The sequence below is a fragment of the Mixophyes fleayi genome, chromosome 3 (assembly GCF_038048845.1).
Source record: "Mixophyes fleayi isolate aMixFle1 chromosome 3, aMixFle1.hap1, whole genome shotgun sequence".
Classification (NCBI taxonomy): Eukaryota; Metazoa; Chordata; class Amphibia; order Anura; family Limnodynastidae; genus Mixophyes; species Mixophyes fleayi.
The window spans coordinates 171,315,954-171,335,223 of NC_134404.1; the positions used below are offsets into that span (position 1 = coordinate 171,315,954).

Below are 19,270 nucleotides of genomic sequence, written 5' to 3' on the forward strand. Positions count from 1 at the left end.
TCCTCTGGTGGTAAGGGGTAAAGGGATTTGAATCTGGCCGGCATCATAAACTGTTTATTGGGCTTTTGCCAGGCTTCAGTTATAATCTCCAACATTTCTGGTGAATGTGGGAATGCTGATAACTGTGCCTTGTATCTTTTAAAAAGGGAAACCCCTGTGGGTGCCGAGGGTTCAGGTTCAGCAAACCCCAAGGTATGCCTGATAATTAAAATGAGACTATCCACACTATTTGCCGAGGCCGCATCATAGTCATTGTGGTCCTCACCCTCTGGGTCTAACTCCCCTTCCTCTGCTGAGGAGAGGTCTGATTCCTGATCCTGGTCTTGAACCGTATCAGAGATAATTCTCTTGCCCCTATGAGTAATAGCCATTAATCTATTCTTCCTGAGGGCTGCCCCTGTCTGTGGGCTGTGTTCTCGTCACCTTGACTGTGTGTGATGGTGAGTGGAGTAGAGCTATCAGGTACCTCTGCTACCCGCAGCATGGCGTTAGCTAGTCATTCCACGGTTGATGAGAAGGATCGCAACCAAAGCGGTTCTTCCACTGCTGTAGACACCTCCTGGGTTGAACCCTTTCGCGCCTGGGCGTCAGCGGTACAGGCTGCGCAGAGGGCGTTTCGGTCTGTCTGTCCAACTGAAAATTTAGTATTACATTTGGCACAGGTATAATACAACGCAGAAGCTACAGAGTGTCCCTTGCTTTTTGCTGTCAGCCATTGTCGTTTCTTAAGTAATTTAAGATGAATACAGATTGTATTCAAGTAATCTAGATAACTGATGGCTGTTAGACTAGGAAATCTACCGAGACTCTATACTAGGTAGTCCTAGAATATCAAAGCACCCCTCCTCTAACTATATAAAGTACAGTGCTGTCTGTGGAAGGACAAAAATGCAATAAAATCACAGTCCCATAATAACAAAAAAACCTTTGTTTGAAGGCTTAATAGGCACCAGCCTGTAACGATAGCCGAGCATCTAGTACTGCAGCAGAGGAGAGGCAGAGTAGGAGAGTCAGGCAGCGTTGCTCCGGTGGTCTCCCTGTGTTTCCACGTGCAGGCTGAATCATGATTGTGGCCGGAAATGACTGGGAGGAAGTGTGTTTGTAACTACTCCTCTTCCTGTTTTTATGTTGCCGCCCGCTTCCTGTTCTCCTGCGATAGTGCCTCCTTCAATATTGGCCGCTGTGTTCGCTCAGCGCACGCTATGTTAACTAGCCCAGGTGCGTGCGCCGTATACTGCATCTTCTCTCACCTCTTAAGGAGTGTGAGCGATGCATTCAATCTCCCATCTGCTCGTTGTCGAGGGGATTGAGCGGGGACCTGCCGGCATGAAAAGCGGTTCGGGAGAAGAGGCTGATGCAGCTTCACTCCATTGCCCGCTAGCGGGGCTGCGGGACCGAGTGATCCCTATTACTGCGCTCTCCACAATGTGTCCAGCTGTGCCCCTGAATTAAATTGTGGTGCCCCAAATTTCCCCCTGTAAGCTCGTTTCTAGGGGGATGACGACAGAGGTGCCAGTAAGTGAGCCTCAGCTGCTTCTTACCTTAAGCAGGACCCGGAGTGAGCAGAGCCAAGTCTTGTTCACTCACCTGGGTCTTGAGATCGATCCCCGCGAAGCACATATAGGGAAATAAAAATAAAAACGTGATAAAGTTAAAGCTAACTGTCTAGGCAGGAGCCCATACCCTAGTGACATTTGCTCCTAGTCACTTTAAAGAAACTGAGGGATTCACAGGAGAGGAGGGGCATAGTAGGGGAGGAGAGCAAAGATCTACTAGTAGATAAAGTGACAGACTCCTAGACCCACTACTATACCCCTATGTCTTGCAGTGTCCTCCAATGGCAGGAAAGAGAAATATCCTTAATTGCCATTATCCCTCTGTCACGTCATATGAGAAAGTTAGAATTTCCTAAACTGGGTTGATTGCCCCATATCGGAAGAAATCTGGTAAATCTGTGTCCCTAAATAGAATACTTTGACGATGGTGTATTGGTATCAGGGATTTAAGTGGATGTAATAGTGCAACCGGGGTATATGAGTAGAATAACGCATTTTCCAAATTTTGATTACTATAACAATCATGCTGATAAAGCCAATCGGTAACATAACGGAATAAGTTGCTTGTGTGAATGAAGTTATATCTGGTAAACTGATTGCACCTGGAGTCTTTCCAAGGATCAATTTGCTCCTAGCTATACGAGGCTTCTTATAATGCCAAAGAATCTTAGAAAACAAAGTTGTGCAGATATGTGTGTCTAGCTTATTTAAGCCTATAGGGAGCATTTGTAATGGGTATGATCGTTTTGGACACTTAACAACATTACGTCCCAAAAGGGATAGTGGGAGGTCTTGCCAGTTAGCGAAGAGTGCTGAAAATTTTTACCAATAGGCGGGTAATTGACAGCATAAAGGTTTTGTAGTTTAGCCGGGATGTGAATTCACAGATATTTAATTTTGGTATGAAGCAGCGTAAATTGAGGAGAGAGGAATTGCCCACTATTGCTTGTGTGCCCGACAATGGCAACATTTCTGAATTATCAAACTTTATTTTGTATTCTGCAAAGGAACTAAACTTCTGTATGGTGTGAGAAATAGTGGGAATTGATATTTCTGGATCGAATGCCATTAACAACATGTCATGTCATCCGCGAAGAGAGCTAACTTAGCCTCATAACTTTGCACATGAATACCATGATATTTGTAATTTTTCCTTAATGTTACCGCAAGAGGTTCTAATGTTAAGGCGAATAATAATGTAGATGGTGGACATCCCTGCCTGGCACCTCTTTCTACCATAGTCACACAGAGAAGGCAAGGTGTGTCTATCCGTGCATGAAGTTTAGTTCTGGTTCTGTAATATTATTTCCTTTGTACACTAATCAAAGAAAAGGTAAGTGGTCTTTAGCTTTCATTGTGCGTCAGGAGTGCACGTCCTAGTGGGTTCTTGGAAATCACCTAGGCAGTTTGTTACAACCAAAATGCAGTTGATGCTGTAGATGGCAATACAGACAGGTGGATATACAATCACCAGACAGATGCAATTCTTCTGTAGCACACGCACATGACTGAAGAGCAGTTGCTAGTCACCAATCCACGAACACCCCTTAAACAGTCAAAAACACAGGTTATATCTCCTTCATTATTTTCACTGTGGTGGAGATAATAGTGGGCAGACTAGGAAGCGGCAGCCAGGATGCCATAGGTGAGACAGGAATAAGGCATATCCCTGAGGTTCCTCCACCATGGTGATTGGGGACAGTTGGCTCCCATGTGGAGAAGGTGCGTAAGAGTCTAATCCAGGGATACTAGTATAACAAATCTAGATGACTAGACAGGAAAGATTTGATAGCATTATATATGCGTACACCATTTGTTTAACCCAGACATCTCGTCCTCATTTATCCCCGATTAACATTCTACCTGGTGTCATTTAAGAATACCCTGTGTGGCTTATGTATCCATGTTCCTATTAACAAACATGCACTGCATATAACATATGCTAAACAAACATACAAGAACAATAAATATACTGTAAGGTAGCGAGACAGCAAAAGGTCATAGTATGCAGATAGGGCGATGGATCCCGAGTGTCCCTCTGCTTTATTTGCACAAGTACAAAAATCGCACTGCAAGGTTTCACAAGAAGCCTCAAGTTATCACATAGGGGGTGGCAGTGTTTAGTCTCCATTTGAATAGACTTTCAACTCAACTTTTGACTACATTTGTTTCATATTTGAAAATAAGTGCATGCTTTACTTTTTTATTCAGCCGCGGTTATAAATACATGCCAAAAGGTAATTGATAACACAAAGCAAAGAAAAAAATTCTACCTTTGTGAACTTCAATAGCAATTTTCAAGGCACTTCGTTTTTTCGGGGCCTTGGCTGTATGAGTCTCAACATAAGATTGCCTTTGTCGGTTGATAAGCAGTATTCCCCTGTCAACAAAATAAGTGCTCAGTTAAAGGTTAGACTTTTTTTCCCACTTTTTATACTTTCAGATATATGTGCAAATGTTCCTTTGCATGTGTTGTGAGGTCTCCATGTAGTTATTAAATTCGAATTCATTCTTTACAGCACTGAAATTTGTGCCTTTCAAGCTGATACTACTGTTAACTGATATAGCACAAATCATATTACGAAGTGCTGTACAGAGATTATGTAGTCATTCACATCAGTTCCTGCCCCATGGCTTAAAATCTAGTTTCCCTAACACACACGTTTTTAGACTGTGGAAGGAAATAAAAGCAAACAACAGGGAAACAAACTCTTGTTCTACAATAATAATGCCTAGGTTCAGATGATATTAAGAAAAAACCTTGGAAAGACAGCTTGGTGCACAGAACAGAGACTGGCAAGACAGCCAACTGAGACAACCTTCTTGATGAAGGAATGACCAGTAAGAGAGAGACCTTTCAGGAAAGAAATTTAAGATCAACAGATTCAAGGAGCTCAGATAGTGGCTTCCGTAGAGCACAAATGACCAAATTTAGATCCCACTGAACTACCGGCAGAACATGGATACGAAGAACCCCATGAAGAACAGTCTAGGCCTCGCGAATAGTAGCCATTCTCCTCTAGAAGACGACAAATGACCAACACTTGAGCTTCAAGAGATAATCTCAGTACACTGTAATTCAGACCATGATCAAAAGACATCCTATAGGATAGACAACAGCAGTGCTAAGTTACATAATGAAGTGTGAAATCTCCCTCTCTCACACCAGACTATGTAGGTTGTCCACAATCTGTGGTCACTTCTACAGGTGGGCGGTTTTCCCTGGCTTTGATCATGGTCTAAGAGACCTTCTCCGATAGCCGCTCAGCTTGAAGAACCATGGTATCAACAACCACACCGTTAAAGCTAGCTATGCTATACCTTGATATTGCATGGCTGGAAAAATGGGTCCAGACTTAAAAAATGTTCTCTTAGAGGCAGCCCCCATGGTTCTATAGACATGAATGTCAGCACACCATGAGCTTCTCGGCTAGTCTGGTGCAACCAGAATTACTGGACACCCTCTCGCTTGACAATTTAGTGCTAAAGGAAGAATGGGAATCAGAAGGAAAGAGCACCCTAGATGGTACTTACATGGGAATGATATGGAAGCCACTACAAATGCCTTTGAATCCCTGGATATTGAGCAATACAGAGATAATCTGTGGGTCAGCCGAGAGGTCATCATGTTGACATCCGGCTGACCCCTCATCTCCAAAATTTGGTCGAAAGCCTATAGATGGTGGGAACTATGTTCTGGAACTGAAGAAGTCGGCCTCTCAATTCTACACCCCTGGGGGAAAAAAACAGATCACAGATACATGAATGTTTTGCGAAGTCCAATATCTTGGCTGTTTTCCTTCATTGTCAAGGGTCTCCTGGCCCCCGTTGGCGGTTTGTATATGCCACCACTGTGACATTGTTCAATTATATTCAAAGGAGTCTGTCCCTTAGAAGAGACTGAGCCTGTCTTAGAGCGTTTAGCACTATTCTGAGTTCGGGCCAAAGCCCCTGTAATCTGAGGTGCAGAGTCACCACTCCTCATCCCTGCAGGCTGGTATCTGTGGTCACACTGATTCAGTCCCAGATGGAGAAGGGATGACCCTTGCTGATATTTTGTCTGTTCATCCAACAAAGAGGAGTTTGGGCCTTGGCCACCTGGCTAGAATTTCATTTTGTAGTAGGAGAGTGGAAGTGTGCAAACTGCAACGCTTCAAAGCATGATAAAATTCTCCCCATGTACTTCAAGCAATGGGAAGATTGAGACCTGCCTGAATCTTGTAATCCAGCAAAAAGATTCTTTGACAACTCGTGTCGAAGAGGAGAACCAGAAAAATTATACGACGGACTGGACAGCACTTGCCTTTCACAGCCTATTACCCAGCTATACAATTCCAGCAGTTTCTATTTCATCTGTCCATGAAGGCAAGAAATTTCCCTCACTCCATGGCACGAATGATCGAAAGAACAGACACCATCCTGAGTTTGTTCAACTGAATACTCAAGATTAGAGAGCTAAGTTTTCGTCCCGTCCTGAACCTGAAGTCCAGTATCTGTAGAGAGAATAGGATTGAGTAATGACCCAAACCCTCTTACTCTTTTGGAAGTTGAACATTCACTCCTAACAAAAACAGAGACTGAAAGGGCCGGCCTAATGGTTATATCACCCGAGAGGGGTGTGAAGAAGAACTGCATGGATGTAGTTCCAAAGAGGTCCAAGACATAACTTATAATTCCTCTGACCCACAGGTCGAAAGAAGACTTGAAAAAAACAGAAAGAGACAGAGCTCCCCCACCACAGAACTTTCTGGGTGGAAACAGATCCTTTAAAGTTGACCTTTTATCAGCAGGCTTGGAACAAGATGCCTGCCCAGTCAAGACTGCTTACCTCATTGGTGAATGCCCCATGTATAAAGGAATGGACCCTTACAGAAGTTTCTCTTTTTCCAGTCCTTTTGGTTCCCACGGAACCTCTGGCATTTCAATTTTGGTGCACTCAATGGGAGAAAGGTGCTCTATCATTCACTGTCCTGGGGATAAATGTATCAAGCTGAGAGTTTTCCGGCGGGTTTGATAAACCAATCAAATTCTAGCTATCATTTATTTAGCACATTCTACAAAATGACAGCTAGAATCTGATTGGTTGCTATAGGCAACATCTCCACTTTTCAAACCCGCCGGAGAACTCTCAGCTTGATACATTTACCCCCTGGAGTCTGATCGTGTCCAGTTCTAGACAAATGAGGACAGTCCCCTCAAAAGGTAATTGTGACTGGATAGATATACAACTTATTTGTGGCTGGATCATGTAGAAATAGTTTATTGTAGAAATGTATTTCAATCAGAGGTGCAGGCACCAATGTATAATTTCAAATGCACTTATCGTGTTACATTGGGACGTGTTTTCTATGCAAGTGTCATTGTTTGGCTTTGCTAGAGGAAGTCTGTTTGCTGATAGCAGGAAATGTAAGTATTTATGTGAAGTGACAAAAACCTGTTTAGCCTGTATACCCAGTAGGGGTCCGCTGCCTGGCTGTCTGGCGTTACTGGATCTCAGATAATGCAAGCATCAAGTTTTAGCACATAACAGAGAAATGTAAAAATTGTTAGCTTTGCATTACATTTAAATCCATGTTTGGGTAAACAAATTGCATCCAGATTCTAAAAATAAAGATATGATAACAGTGCACTAGCTCCATTGCCAACAGTCAACTAGCAGGCTGCTAATAGTGAAGATTCCCAACCTCCATGATATACCTAAAAAAACAATAATACTACAGTGCACAGACAATTCACAAAAGTTATGAATGACAGATATAATAATTATAAAAAACTTGGTCACACATGTATATAAATGTACACAATACAGTGATCAATAATCAAATGATGTAACTTGAACATATATATTACCCAATGGTGCAAAACATGGTTGGAAAGAAATAATATACTCAAGGTATCCCGATTCTGATGTCCTCATGTTCAATCCTAGATTCTCTATATTCTGAGTGTGTCTGAAGTTATCGAACTCCATACATATCATGTATCATGCCCCGCCTGTTAGCTTTGTGGAGAATCTGGTATTACCAGAGTGCCGTTCTACATGTATATCCATCCCACCTATGTCGGTTTTGGTGGTCAACATTGACAGCCGACTCTTTCCGACTATACAGGGATAGAAGCGACCACTTGGGTTATTCATATTGGATGCTGACCACGTTTTTTCTATCATTTGCATATCCATACAGATCCTCTATTGTGGGACAGGATATGTATGGTGTTGGATAACTTCAGAGACACCCAGAATATAGAGGCTCTATAGAATTGAACAGAAGGACATTAGAATCGGGAAACCTTGGGTATATTACATCCATTGATTATTGATCACTGTATTGTGTAGATTTGTATACATGTGTGACCAAGTTTATTATAATTCTATCCGTCATTCATACCTTTTGTGAATTGGCTGTGCGCTGTAGAATTGTTGTTTTTGTGATTCTAAAAATAGCCTGTGAGGTTGTATTCAAATCGGTATAAAAGCCCTGTCTTGTATTGAAAATTGTTCTTATTGTTTCATCTGACCTGCTCCTAGTACCTCCAACCAATGTGAGCAAATAAACATCACTTGCTTCAAAAAGACCTGCTTGGAAAACTTCTCTATCCCTCTGCCCTATGATTAGACCCAAAATTTAATGTTCCCAGCTGTTTCTGAGGTTTGGACCCAGCTTTTCCGGTACCACCGCTCTGCCCACTACCCAACAGCTCTGGCCAGTGTGGTAGGCCAGGGGGTATCCCATCCACAGCAACCCTGATCAATCGGAAGAGATCAGGAGTACCAAACCAGGTACACCACCAAGGAGTACATTAGCAGTGTCAGTTAGCCGGAAGCAACCCGGTACTGGATGCCTGTAAGAAGTCCAGTGATGGCAGCCTTTGTAAGCCCGTCCAACTGCGGCAAGAGGGCGCATTTGGGATAACGAAAGGGAACGGTGGCAAGGTAAGCCCAGCCAGTTCCCAGCAACAGCAGACAGGGTGGCATAGGCGGGCCATCCTGTCACACTAATGCTTACAGAGTTCTTTCTAACCAAAGCCAATAAAATGTATCTGGCTGCTAAGGCTCTGACTCATCCTCAACATGGTCTACCAAGGGTAACAATTTGGACACCTACTCTTGTTGTACTCTCCAGTAATTTCGTCTGAGAAGGGGTAGTTGAACAGGAACCGCCGCAGGACCTGAAACCTCTTATCTGGTTTCTGCCACGCCTCACTCAAAACTTCAGTCAATTGTGGGGAGAAAAAGAAAAGGTCTGGCACCCCTGGAGTATTAGGAAGATTAAGAGGGATGTATTCACTTACTTCCACAGGATGCTCTGCATACTTTGTCAGTTTTGCAACAGAGTGAGCTAGTGCCTTAGTAAAGGCTGGCTCTGCCATCTTGGTTGCAGCTGCCCCAGACATACAGGGACCTTAGTCCTCAATCTCGCATCGGTCATCTGGTTCTGAATGTCTTTTTGGTAATTTTCTCTGGAATTTGGAAGCACATACACAGTTTTCCCCCCAGCAGCCTTGGTTCTGTAAATAATCCCTTCTTCTGATAAGATTACAAGAGAAAACAGAGAGAAAGAGAGCGAGAGAGAGCGCGACATTGGAACATAATCTAGGCTAAGAGTAAAATAGCAGGAGAATATAGATATATATATTATATCTCTTGTGCAGTACACAGCTGCCAGGGTAGAACTCTGTCAGCCCGTCTCAGTCAGAGTGGGAGAGAGTAGGACCTCCAAGAACTGCAAAGTCGCATCTGCTTGGTCTCTGGTCACTGATACTGTACCATTGACCAGGTAACCCCTCTGAGAGCATTGTAATGGTAAAGAGGAGGGAAGGGCAGCACAGCTTCCCCCCTGCTCATAATAGAGAGATGCTCTCATAGTGCATTAAATGAAAACTAAAATTGCTGCCTAAAGCATCTTAAAAGGATGCCCTACTCCATAAACAAAAAAAGAAAAAAAAAAAAGAAAAGCCATTTGCAGAGGGGGAGAAGCTAGAGCTCAAATAATGTGTACATAAATAATACACAAATGTATTGATGTCTACTTGCAGAAAAACAACAATGTTTTAAGAGATTACTTAATCAAAAATTATTTGAGAATGACATACAAGCTCGAGAAAATAAACACCAGTTGAATAATTATTAGCCTTTATTTATAGGGCGCCACTAAATTTCCGCAGCGCTGTACCGAATGGCACTTTTCTATTGACGCAGGTCATTTATCTGAGTGAAAGGAAATATGCCGACATTAAACAGAATAATAAGTTGATCTTCTGTTATACTGAATAGGATATATTGCCTCAGTGTTTCTGGCTCACAGCGCTGGGATCATGAGTTTGATTCCTGACCAGGGCCTTATCTGTGTGGAGTTTGCATTTTCTACAAGTGTTTGCGTGTGTTTCCTCCAAGTGCTCCAGTTTCCACGAATACTTCAAAAACATGCGGATAGGTTAATTGGCACTAACAAGACTAACCCTAATATTTGTGTGTGTTAGGAAATTTAGACTGTAAGCTCTAATTGGGCAGGGATTGATGTGAATGACAAATATTCATTCTACAGTGCTGCATAACTTGTGGCGACTCTCTCTATATCTATATCTAGATATAGAGAGAGAGCAAAATGCTGAAACATTTGTTGGGTATGACTCTCTAACATTTTATACTTTATTAAATGTTAAGATTTTTATTCTAAGTCTACGCTGGTCTGTTTATACTTTTGGAACCAATGTGCTCTGGATAATTCTGTATGTGTTCAATACATTGGAGCCACTACTTGAGCCTACCATGCTGATAAAGCTTATAGGAATGTAACAGAGGAAATGCAAGCTTACCTGCTTATCACACTGTCTAACTGGCTAAAAAGATCCTTATCTGGTTCCATGCCAGTATCAAGGCTAAGAGAATGTTTTACCATGTCCAACAATTGCACATTCCAGCGAATATCCAGTGGGATGCAATTCTCACCTGAAAAAAAACAATGAACCATGGATTCCTAGAAGTGTGATTGTACAACGATCAGTTCTGTGCATATTTAACAGACATACAAGGCAGGGAACAGTCACTTACCCAATATGGACGTGTGGAGGCGTTTCAGAACAATGCTCATTTCTTTAGGAAGTGGCCCAGAGTAGAACCTGTTCAAAGCATGTGCCCCAGCATCTATCTCTGCACGTATGTGATCTGTTGATATTTTAATTATAAGAATGCAATCTATATTTTACATAATACTAATAATGTAAATACACAGTGGTAGCTGAACAAGTGTAAAAAGACTTAATTCATTTCCTGTTTTTGCCTTTTACAAATCAAGTTAAGGAGCCAATTCGCAAAAGTGGTCTTGTGGAAATACATATTTAAAAATCCTGAAGACCTCGCTAAAAATGTACATTAGAAGTAAAAGTTCATAAAATCTCAACCTACTAGACCCCAATATGGACTTGTGATATCAGAAATCGATAGGCAAGTGAAAATTGGTTACCATTTAATTGGGAATTATAGGTTACACCTCCCTTGACTATCATTCAGACTTAAATGTGCAGGGATTTCCATATATGGTTGTGCGCAATTCTGTACTGAACATGTCCTTTATTACCATGTATATACTGTTTAATAAGCAGGCTTTTAAGCACCAGGGTAGAATTTTCTGTATGTTTCTAGACCAGCAGGCACGGCATTACGTGCGCAACCCGACCTCAAAAACGCAATTTATACCTGACCTGGGGTAAGATGTCCCCTACTTGCTAACCCAAGCCACCGCTGGTTTATCTCAAACTGCACATATGTCAATATTTTCAGGTGCAATTTATTGCTGAATTGGAGCACATTTGGCACTATACTCGCCAGCATATTTAGGAGCATTACAATTTCAATCATGACCTGAATCCAATAGTTGGTTAATATTTCATGTCTGCATTTTAAAACCCCCTTCAATGTATACATACATATGGAAAAATAGGAATTTTAGCGTCCAGCTGGCAAGTAATTAAAATTGGAACATTTCAAAAATTTACATGACGAACTTTTACAATATGTGACTATACATGGAAATTAGGGACAGTTGGTAACTAGGAGTGTTATAGAGTTTTACAATTGGAAACAAATATAGAAATGAAACAAGACTGGGTATTTAACAAAGAGACAAAGGTACGAGGATGCAAATTACAAGCTTACAATATAGGAAAAGATTTTTACTCAGTGTAAAATCGATTTCTCTTACTCCATTTGGGAGCACTGCGAGACATTGGGTAGAGTAGGTGGGACTAGGAGTCTAGGCACTTAACAAACTTGTTTGTGCTCCTCACTCCTCCCCTACTATGCCACTCCTCTCCAGCTCAGACCTCAGTGCCTAGCAGATAGGTCACTTCGGTATAGGCTCCTGCCTATACTTGTTTTAGTTTTTTCATGTTTTTATTTTAATTCCTTTTCAGGTACAGCTCTGGACTTGATAAAAAGACCCAGAGGAGTGAATAAGAATGCAGCTCTGTTCACTCTGGGTCCCAACGCAGGTAAGCAGCAGCTTTGTCTCGCTTCCCTCGCACCTCTGCCGGCAGTCTCCCATAGAAACGAGCAAAGGGGCCATACTTTTAAGATATTTTGGACACCAGTTTATTTACATTAGATCGGCCACATAGACAGCTGCGGCAACATTACTTTAACAGCGGCCGGAAGTGAAGCTGCCAAACTTTACATAGTTATTTAGTATAGAAAAAGTAACCTAGTAGATCAGATCTACGATGGTTGTAAACAATTGTTTGACTGCTGGAAGAAAACGTCTCCACAACATGACATAACGACAACATGACAAATCAACAAATCTTATTTTCCAAGAAGCATTTTTGGTCTGTTTACCAAATAATTTGCTAATACTGTATTTCTTTGATTCTAAGACGACTTTGATAGTAAGGCGCACACCAATTTCAGTATTAACAGAAAAAAAGCGTTGATTCTATGGAATTGCGATAATTTCTCCAATGAAAAACCTTTTCCTCACGAATGTGAATATGTTGACTTGCAACTCTATTTCCATGTTCTTCCGCATACACTAACTTTTTGTTTCAATGTGACTTTGCAGTGCAATCTTTTTTTTACAACATTTTGATTGCAGAAAAGGATCAAAATTAATGAAATACAGCTCCACTATAGTGAAATAACGGTGGCTCAACACTTGCACAACGCGTCCCTATATTCAGAGGGCGGTCAAATTTCCGCCTGCAAATCTAAGACGCACCCTGGTTTAGAGATGTTTATATGCGAAAAAAGGTGCGTCTTAGAATTGAAGCAATACGGTATATATAAAAAGTCCTACTCATTACAAATCGGACTCGTGCAACTCCGGGTGACACTGCTAGTGTATGTATATAAACACACACACAGTGTTAGTTTATTTTTATCAATTAACAAAATGCAAAGTGAGTGAACAGAAGAGAAATCTAAATCAAAGCAATATTTGTGTGTCGCTACCTTCTGCCTTCAAAACAGCATCCATTCTTCTAGGTACACTTGCACAAAGTCAGGGATTTTGTAGGATTATAGTCAGGTGTATGATTAACCAATCTGACCAAACAGGTGATAACGATCATTATTTTCATGTGTAGGTTGAAACGCAGTCATTAACTGAAACAAACAGTTGTGTTGGAGGCTTAAAACTGGGTGGGAATCAGCTAACCTCTGCTACAAAGGTGAGGTTGTGGACGACTGTTTTATGTCACAGGTCATACACACCATGGCAAGAATGAGCACAGAAACAAGACACAAAAGTAGTTGTACTGCATCAGCAGTCTCTCCCGAAGATTTCAAAGCACACTTCGGTTCAAGATGTGCTGTTCAAGCTCTTTTGAAGAAGCATAGAGAAACAGGCAACGTTGAGGACCGTAGACGGAGTGGTCGTCCAAACTTAGTGCATTAGATGAAAGACACATCATGCATCCTTTCCTTCAAAATCAGAAGATGTCCAGCAGTACTATCAGCTCAGAACTGGAAAAAAACAGTGGAACCCAGATACACCAATCTACTGTTCAACAGAGGTCTGGTCAGAAGTGATCTTCATGGAAGAATTGCAGCCAAAAAGCCATATCTTCGACGTGGAAACAACTCAACAATGCACAAAAACATAGGAACTGAGGGGCAGAAAAATGTCAGCAGGTGCTCTGGACAGCTGGAGAGCGGTACAATAATGTGTTCGCAGGCACCAGTGCAGCATGGTGGAGGTTGCATGCAAGGTTGGAGCTGCATTTCAGCAAATGGAGTTCGGGATTTGGTTAGGACTAATGGTGTCCTCAATGGTGAGAAATACAGGCAGTTACTTATCCATCATGCAATACCAACAGATAGGCATCTGATTGGCTCCAAATTTATTCTGCAGCAGGACAACTACCCCAAACATACACTGATTACCATTATGAACTATCTGCAGTGTAAAGAAGAACAAGGAGTCCTGGAAGTGATGATTTGCCCCCACAGAGCCCTGATCTCAAAACCATTGAGCCTTTCTGGGATTACATGAAGAGACAGAAGGACTTAAGCAAACCTACATCCACAGAAGTACTGTGGTTAGATCTTCAATATGTTTGGAACAACCTCCTTTCCAAGTTCCTTTAAACACTGTGTGCAAGTGTTCCCAGAAGAATTGATGCTGTTTTGAAGGCAAAGGGTGGTCACACCAAATATTGATTTGATGTAAATTTCTCTACTGTTCATTCACTTTGCATTATGTTTATTATTAAAAGAGGATTTATATACTTACATTAAATCCGTTTCTCTGATTCCGTCTGGGGGACACTGCTTACCATGGGTTGTGGAGGGGAGCACGGGAGTTGGCAACTAGCTAGTTAACTTTAGCACTGCTGACAGACCATTCCCCTCTACAATCCCCCCGCCTCTTCCTCCTCAGTTTATTTAAAAAGCCCCAAGGAGATGGGTCAATCAACCAAGAGCATACAGAGGAAAGGCAGAAGGGAGGGATCGCAGTGTCCCCCAGACGGAATCAGAGAAACGGATTTAACGCAAGTATATAAATCCTCTTTTTTCCTCTTCTGTGGGGACAGAAGACCAGGTGGCTGCCCTGCAAAGCTGGTCAGCGGAAGCCCCATTTCTTGCTGCCCACGACGCCCCTACCGATCTGGTGGAATGGGCCGTAAGTCTCTCCGGCACAGGAAGGTTAGCGGTTATGTAAGTCTGCTTAAAAGTTGCCGTAATCCATCTTGCAATGGACTGTTTAGATGCTGAACAGCCCCTTTTGTTAGAACCATATAGGACAAACAGAGAATCAGTTCGTCTAACTTGAGATGTTCTTCTGACATAAATACGGAGAGCCCTAACCATATCTAACTTTTCCATAGACTGCAGATCAGACTGAGAAGTAGATGAAAAAACTGGAACTACAATTTACTGGCTCAAGTGGAAGGAGGACACTACTTTTGGAACAAAAGATGGGAGTGCTCTCAAAACCGCTCTGTCCTCGTGAAAAAACAGATATGGTTCCCGGCAAGACAGAGCTCCCAATTCCGACACCCTACGTGCCGATGCAATTGCCAAAAGAAAGACGACCTTACAGGTCAACCACCTAAAATCTGCCACAGGTAACGGCTCAAAAGGAGGCCCTTTAAGCATATCCAGTACCATGTTAAGATCCCATGGTGCTGTAGGCGGAACATAGGGAGGCTGAATATGCAAGACTCCCTGAAGGAAAGTCCTAATATCTGGCAAATCCGCTAATTTCAGGTTAAAAAAAAACTGAAAGTGCCGATACCTGAACTTTTAGGGAACCTAAACGAAGCCCTGCTTCCAGCCCATCCTGTAGGAAAGCCAATAAGCGAGGGAGACGAAAGGAAGACGTGTGACATGTCCTATTTTCATACCATCTGATATAGGCTCGCCAAATCCAGTGATAGATGCGAGCTGAAACTGGCTTTCTAGCTCGCATCATAGTGTTCACTACACTGGAGGAAAAACCCCTAGCCCTCCAGAGGCTGGCTTCAACAGCCATGCCGTTAAACTGAGCTGAGGTAAATTCTGGTGATGGAAGGGACCCTGAAGAAGGTAGTCTCATGACTGAAGACGAAGTCCTTGTCCTTCCGCCATAGAGATTATGTTCGCGTACCAGACTCGGCGCGGCCATGAGGGAGCTATTAGAATTACTGGCAGACCCCCTTGCCTTACTCGTCTGAGCTTGCAAGGAAGCATGGGAATCGGAGGAAACAGGTATCCCAACCTTAACTCCCATGACATCGTCATTACGTCCACTGCCACCGCTAAGGGGTCTCCTGCCCTTGCGCAAAACTTGTGAACTTTTCGGTTGTGTCTGGAGGCCATGAGATCTATATCCGGAAGACCCCACCTCTGAACCAGAGACTGAAAAACTTCCGGATGGAGTGAATACTCCCCCGGCATCATCTGATTTCGACTTAGGTAGTCTGCCTCCCAATTCTTTATTCCTGGAATAAATACTGCCGATATTGCTGGAACATATTGTTCTGCCCAAACCAAAATCTGAGCTGCAATTTTCATTGCAGCTGCACTCCTGGTTCCTCCCTGCCTGTTGACATATGCCACAGCCGTGGCATTGTCGGACTGAACTATGACAGGGTGGACCTGGAGGAGGGACTAGGCCCCCCGGAGGGCTAAAAGAATTGCCTTCAACTCCAGCACGTTTATTGATAAGGCTGATTCCTGAACCGACCAAAGTCCCTGGAGCCGGAGGTGCAGGATTACCGCCCCCAACCTTTCAGGCAGGCGTCTGTTGTGGCTATGATCCATGACCATGGAGCGAAGAACCTGCCCACCGACAGGTGATCCTGATTCAGCCACCACTGGAACGATTCTCTCGCCCCCGGAGACAGCGAAATCTTCTGGAGATCCAAGTGTATGTAAGATCCTGACCATTTCCGTAACAGATCCCACTGGAAGCATCAAGAATGAGCCCGGCCGAAGGGGATCGTCTCGAAGGAGGCCACCTTCTTCCCAAGCAGCCGCATGCACAAATGAATTGAGGGATTGGGAGAGGACAAGACCTGAGTTGTTATAGTCCTGATTGAACTGATTTTCTCCGTAGGCAGGAACACCTTCTGCCGACTGGTATCCATGATAAGCCCCAGGAATACCATGCATTGACACGGAAGCATCTGGGATTTCTTTAAGTTTATCAGCCATCCATGGCTCTCGAGAACTGCCAAGGTGAGGGATAAGTGCTGACGTAAGCAAATCTCTGAGGAGGATTTGATGAGCAGATCGTCCAAATAAGGCACGACATAAACTCTCTTTCAGTGAAGACACGCCGCCATGACCGACATGATCTTCGGTGAAGACCCTCGGAGCTGTGGAGAGGCCGAAGGGAAGGGCCCGAAACGGATAGTGGGAGGACCCCGCTGTGAATCTTAGGAGAGACTGATGGTCGCTCCAAATGGGAACGTGGAGGTATGCGTCCTTTATGTCTATGGAGGCCATAAACTGATCCTTCACTAAGCCATTTATTACCGACCTCAGGGATTCCATCCGAAATCTGTCCACTCGTAAGTGCACATTGAGGCTCTTTAGGTTTAAAATGGGCCGAAAGGACCCGCCCGGCTTCTTGACCAGAAACAGATTTGAATAAAATCCCTGTCCCTTCTGGTTGTCTGGGACCTTGCAGATGACTCTTTGCGAAAGGAGAGAGGCGACACAAGTCTGTATTGCCTGTCTTCTTGCTGGGTCTCGGGGTAGAGGGGTTACAAAGAAACAATGTGGTACAGGGCCCAGCAGGTCTATCATGTAACCCCTTGATATAATGCCCCGAATCCAAGGGTCTTGGGAAGACGCTGCCCACTGTTCCCGAAACAGAGACAGAAGTCCCCCCACTGGCGCTACCTCCGGCAGAGTAGAGTGGTCGTCAGGATGCAGACTTTTTCTGGGTTTTGGAGGCCTGGCGCCTAGCTGCAAACGAGGATCTGCCCCTGACAGAGGAGCCTCGAGCATTTGGTTGTCTACCTCTAAATGACTGTCCTCTAGGCAAGGAGGTCCCCCTAAAGGGCTGACAAAAGGAACTGACCCGAGAAGTCCGGCCTCTACTTGAAAATACCGGCAAAGAAGTGCTTTTGCCTCCTGTTGCCTGGGAAATCATAGTATCCAGTTCCGGGCCGAACAAACCTGCTGCTGAAAAAGGAATGGTTTCAACTGACTTTTTTGATTCCGCATCTCCTTCCCAGGATTTCAACCATAAAGTTATTCTTGCTGAAATAGATGCAGCCTGAATAGAGGAGGACACAGACGCTGAGTTCTGGGCCTCCTCATAAAGGTACCCTGATGCTTCCTTCAAATGCAAAGCCAGGGGAAGTAAATCAGAGTCCTGTAAGGCCTCTGCCAGTTGGTCTGCCAATGCTTTCATGGCTCTAGCAACCCAAGCTGAAGCAAATGTGGGTCTAAAAGAAGAACCCGCAGCCGCAAATATAGATTTCAGCTGGGATTCTAATCTGTGATCATTGGCATCTTGCAGAGTTGCTGAACCTGGGAGTGGTAGTAGAGTGTGTCTGGCCAAACTGGAATATCCACCTTAGGAATAGTCTCCCAGCGAGCCACGTCTTCCTCCTGCAATGGATACAGGGAAGAAAACCTTCTGGGAACAGAGAACCTTTTATCAGGCTGTTTCCAGACTCCCTCTGCAATATCTCGGAGTTCTACCGAAGGGGGGAAACGGGAAGCCTTCCTAAAGAGACTTCTGTCTCTGGGAGTAGGATCCTCCGGTTCTGGGAGGTCCAACACTTGTCTCACTGCTAAAACCAAATCATTAATAAATTGGCTTTTAGTGTTTTCTTCCTGTCCTTAAGGTTGAACCTGGTCAGGATCAGAATTAATTTCCCCCTCCTCCTCTGAAAACCCCTCAGAGTCTGAAAGGACCATAAGGGTATTATCAGATCTAGGCCGCTTTCTTTTAGCAGGCGGGATGTTTGGGGATTCAAGTAACTGGTTCAGTTTATCCAAACCCTTTATAAATGCTGCGGACCATGCCGGTTCTGTGGGAAAAGGGGCTTGGTCCCTAAGTAATGAGGAAGGTCCTGGTATAGACATTCCAATAGAACCTGTGGTAGCAGGGAGGCCCAAAGGTGTACTAGTATTAGTAGCCACCGAGGTTGCCACAGTAGATAGCAATTGATTGGATTGAAAAACCATCTGTGCTAAAGAGGAAACCGACTGTCAGGGAGGCCACCCAGGCCGGTTCCTCCGTCAGTGGGGCTGAAATATGCTGGGCTTGCGCAGGGGGACCCCTGCTTCGCAGACAGAGCAGAGAGCCAACGGGTCCTTCTGCCCACATGGTAATTTTACATTACATTTTGAACATGTGAAATATTTTGCCATAGGGCCCTTTCCCTTATCTGTCATTTTTTATAAAGGAAGGCACACCAAACACACAGACTTAAATTGTTAAATTTAGCTGAGTAGAGAGAGAGTGTGGAGAGAATAATGGGAAAAAACAAGTAATCAACTAATCTTGTCATAAAAGTTGTACTTGTAAATATATTAAGCACATTATAATACTTAGGCAAGTAGGAGAATTACAATATAACCCCTACTAGCCCACTTTGTACACAGCAATACAGAATGTGTTTAAAAAAGTCAGATACTTAGCCCATAGGCCAAAGAGGGGAGAAGTCCAACAGCAGTGTCCTGGTGCCTGCTCCATCAGATCTGTGTTCTCCTCCCGGGCTTCTCCTTGGCGCCAGAAGACCGGGTTAAACCATCTCTCTCTGGAAGGCGGGGG

The 19,270-nt window shown here is 43.6% G+C and overlaps 1 protein-coding gene across 1 annotated transcript in view; it reads right to left on the reverse strand.

The window, feature by feature from the left end:
• The window catches only part of MDN1 (midasin AAA ATPase 1), a 258,414-nt gene that overhangs the window by 105,643 nt on the left and 133,501 nt on the right, over positions 1 to 19,270 (reverse strand). The window contains exons 50-52 of the mRNA XM_075202780.1: positions 10,609 to 10,722; positions 10,374 to 10,506; positions 3,830 to 3,936 (exon numbers count right to left, since the gene is read on the reverse strand). Coding sequence (XP_075058881.1) covers positions 3,830 to 3,936; positions 10,374 to 10,506; positions 10,609 to 10,722 — 354 coding nt within the window. The remainder of the gene's footprint in view (positions 1 to 3,829; positions 3,937 to 10,373; positions 10,507 to 10,608; positions 10,723 to 19,270) is intronic.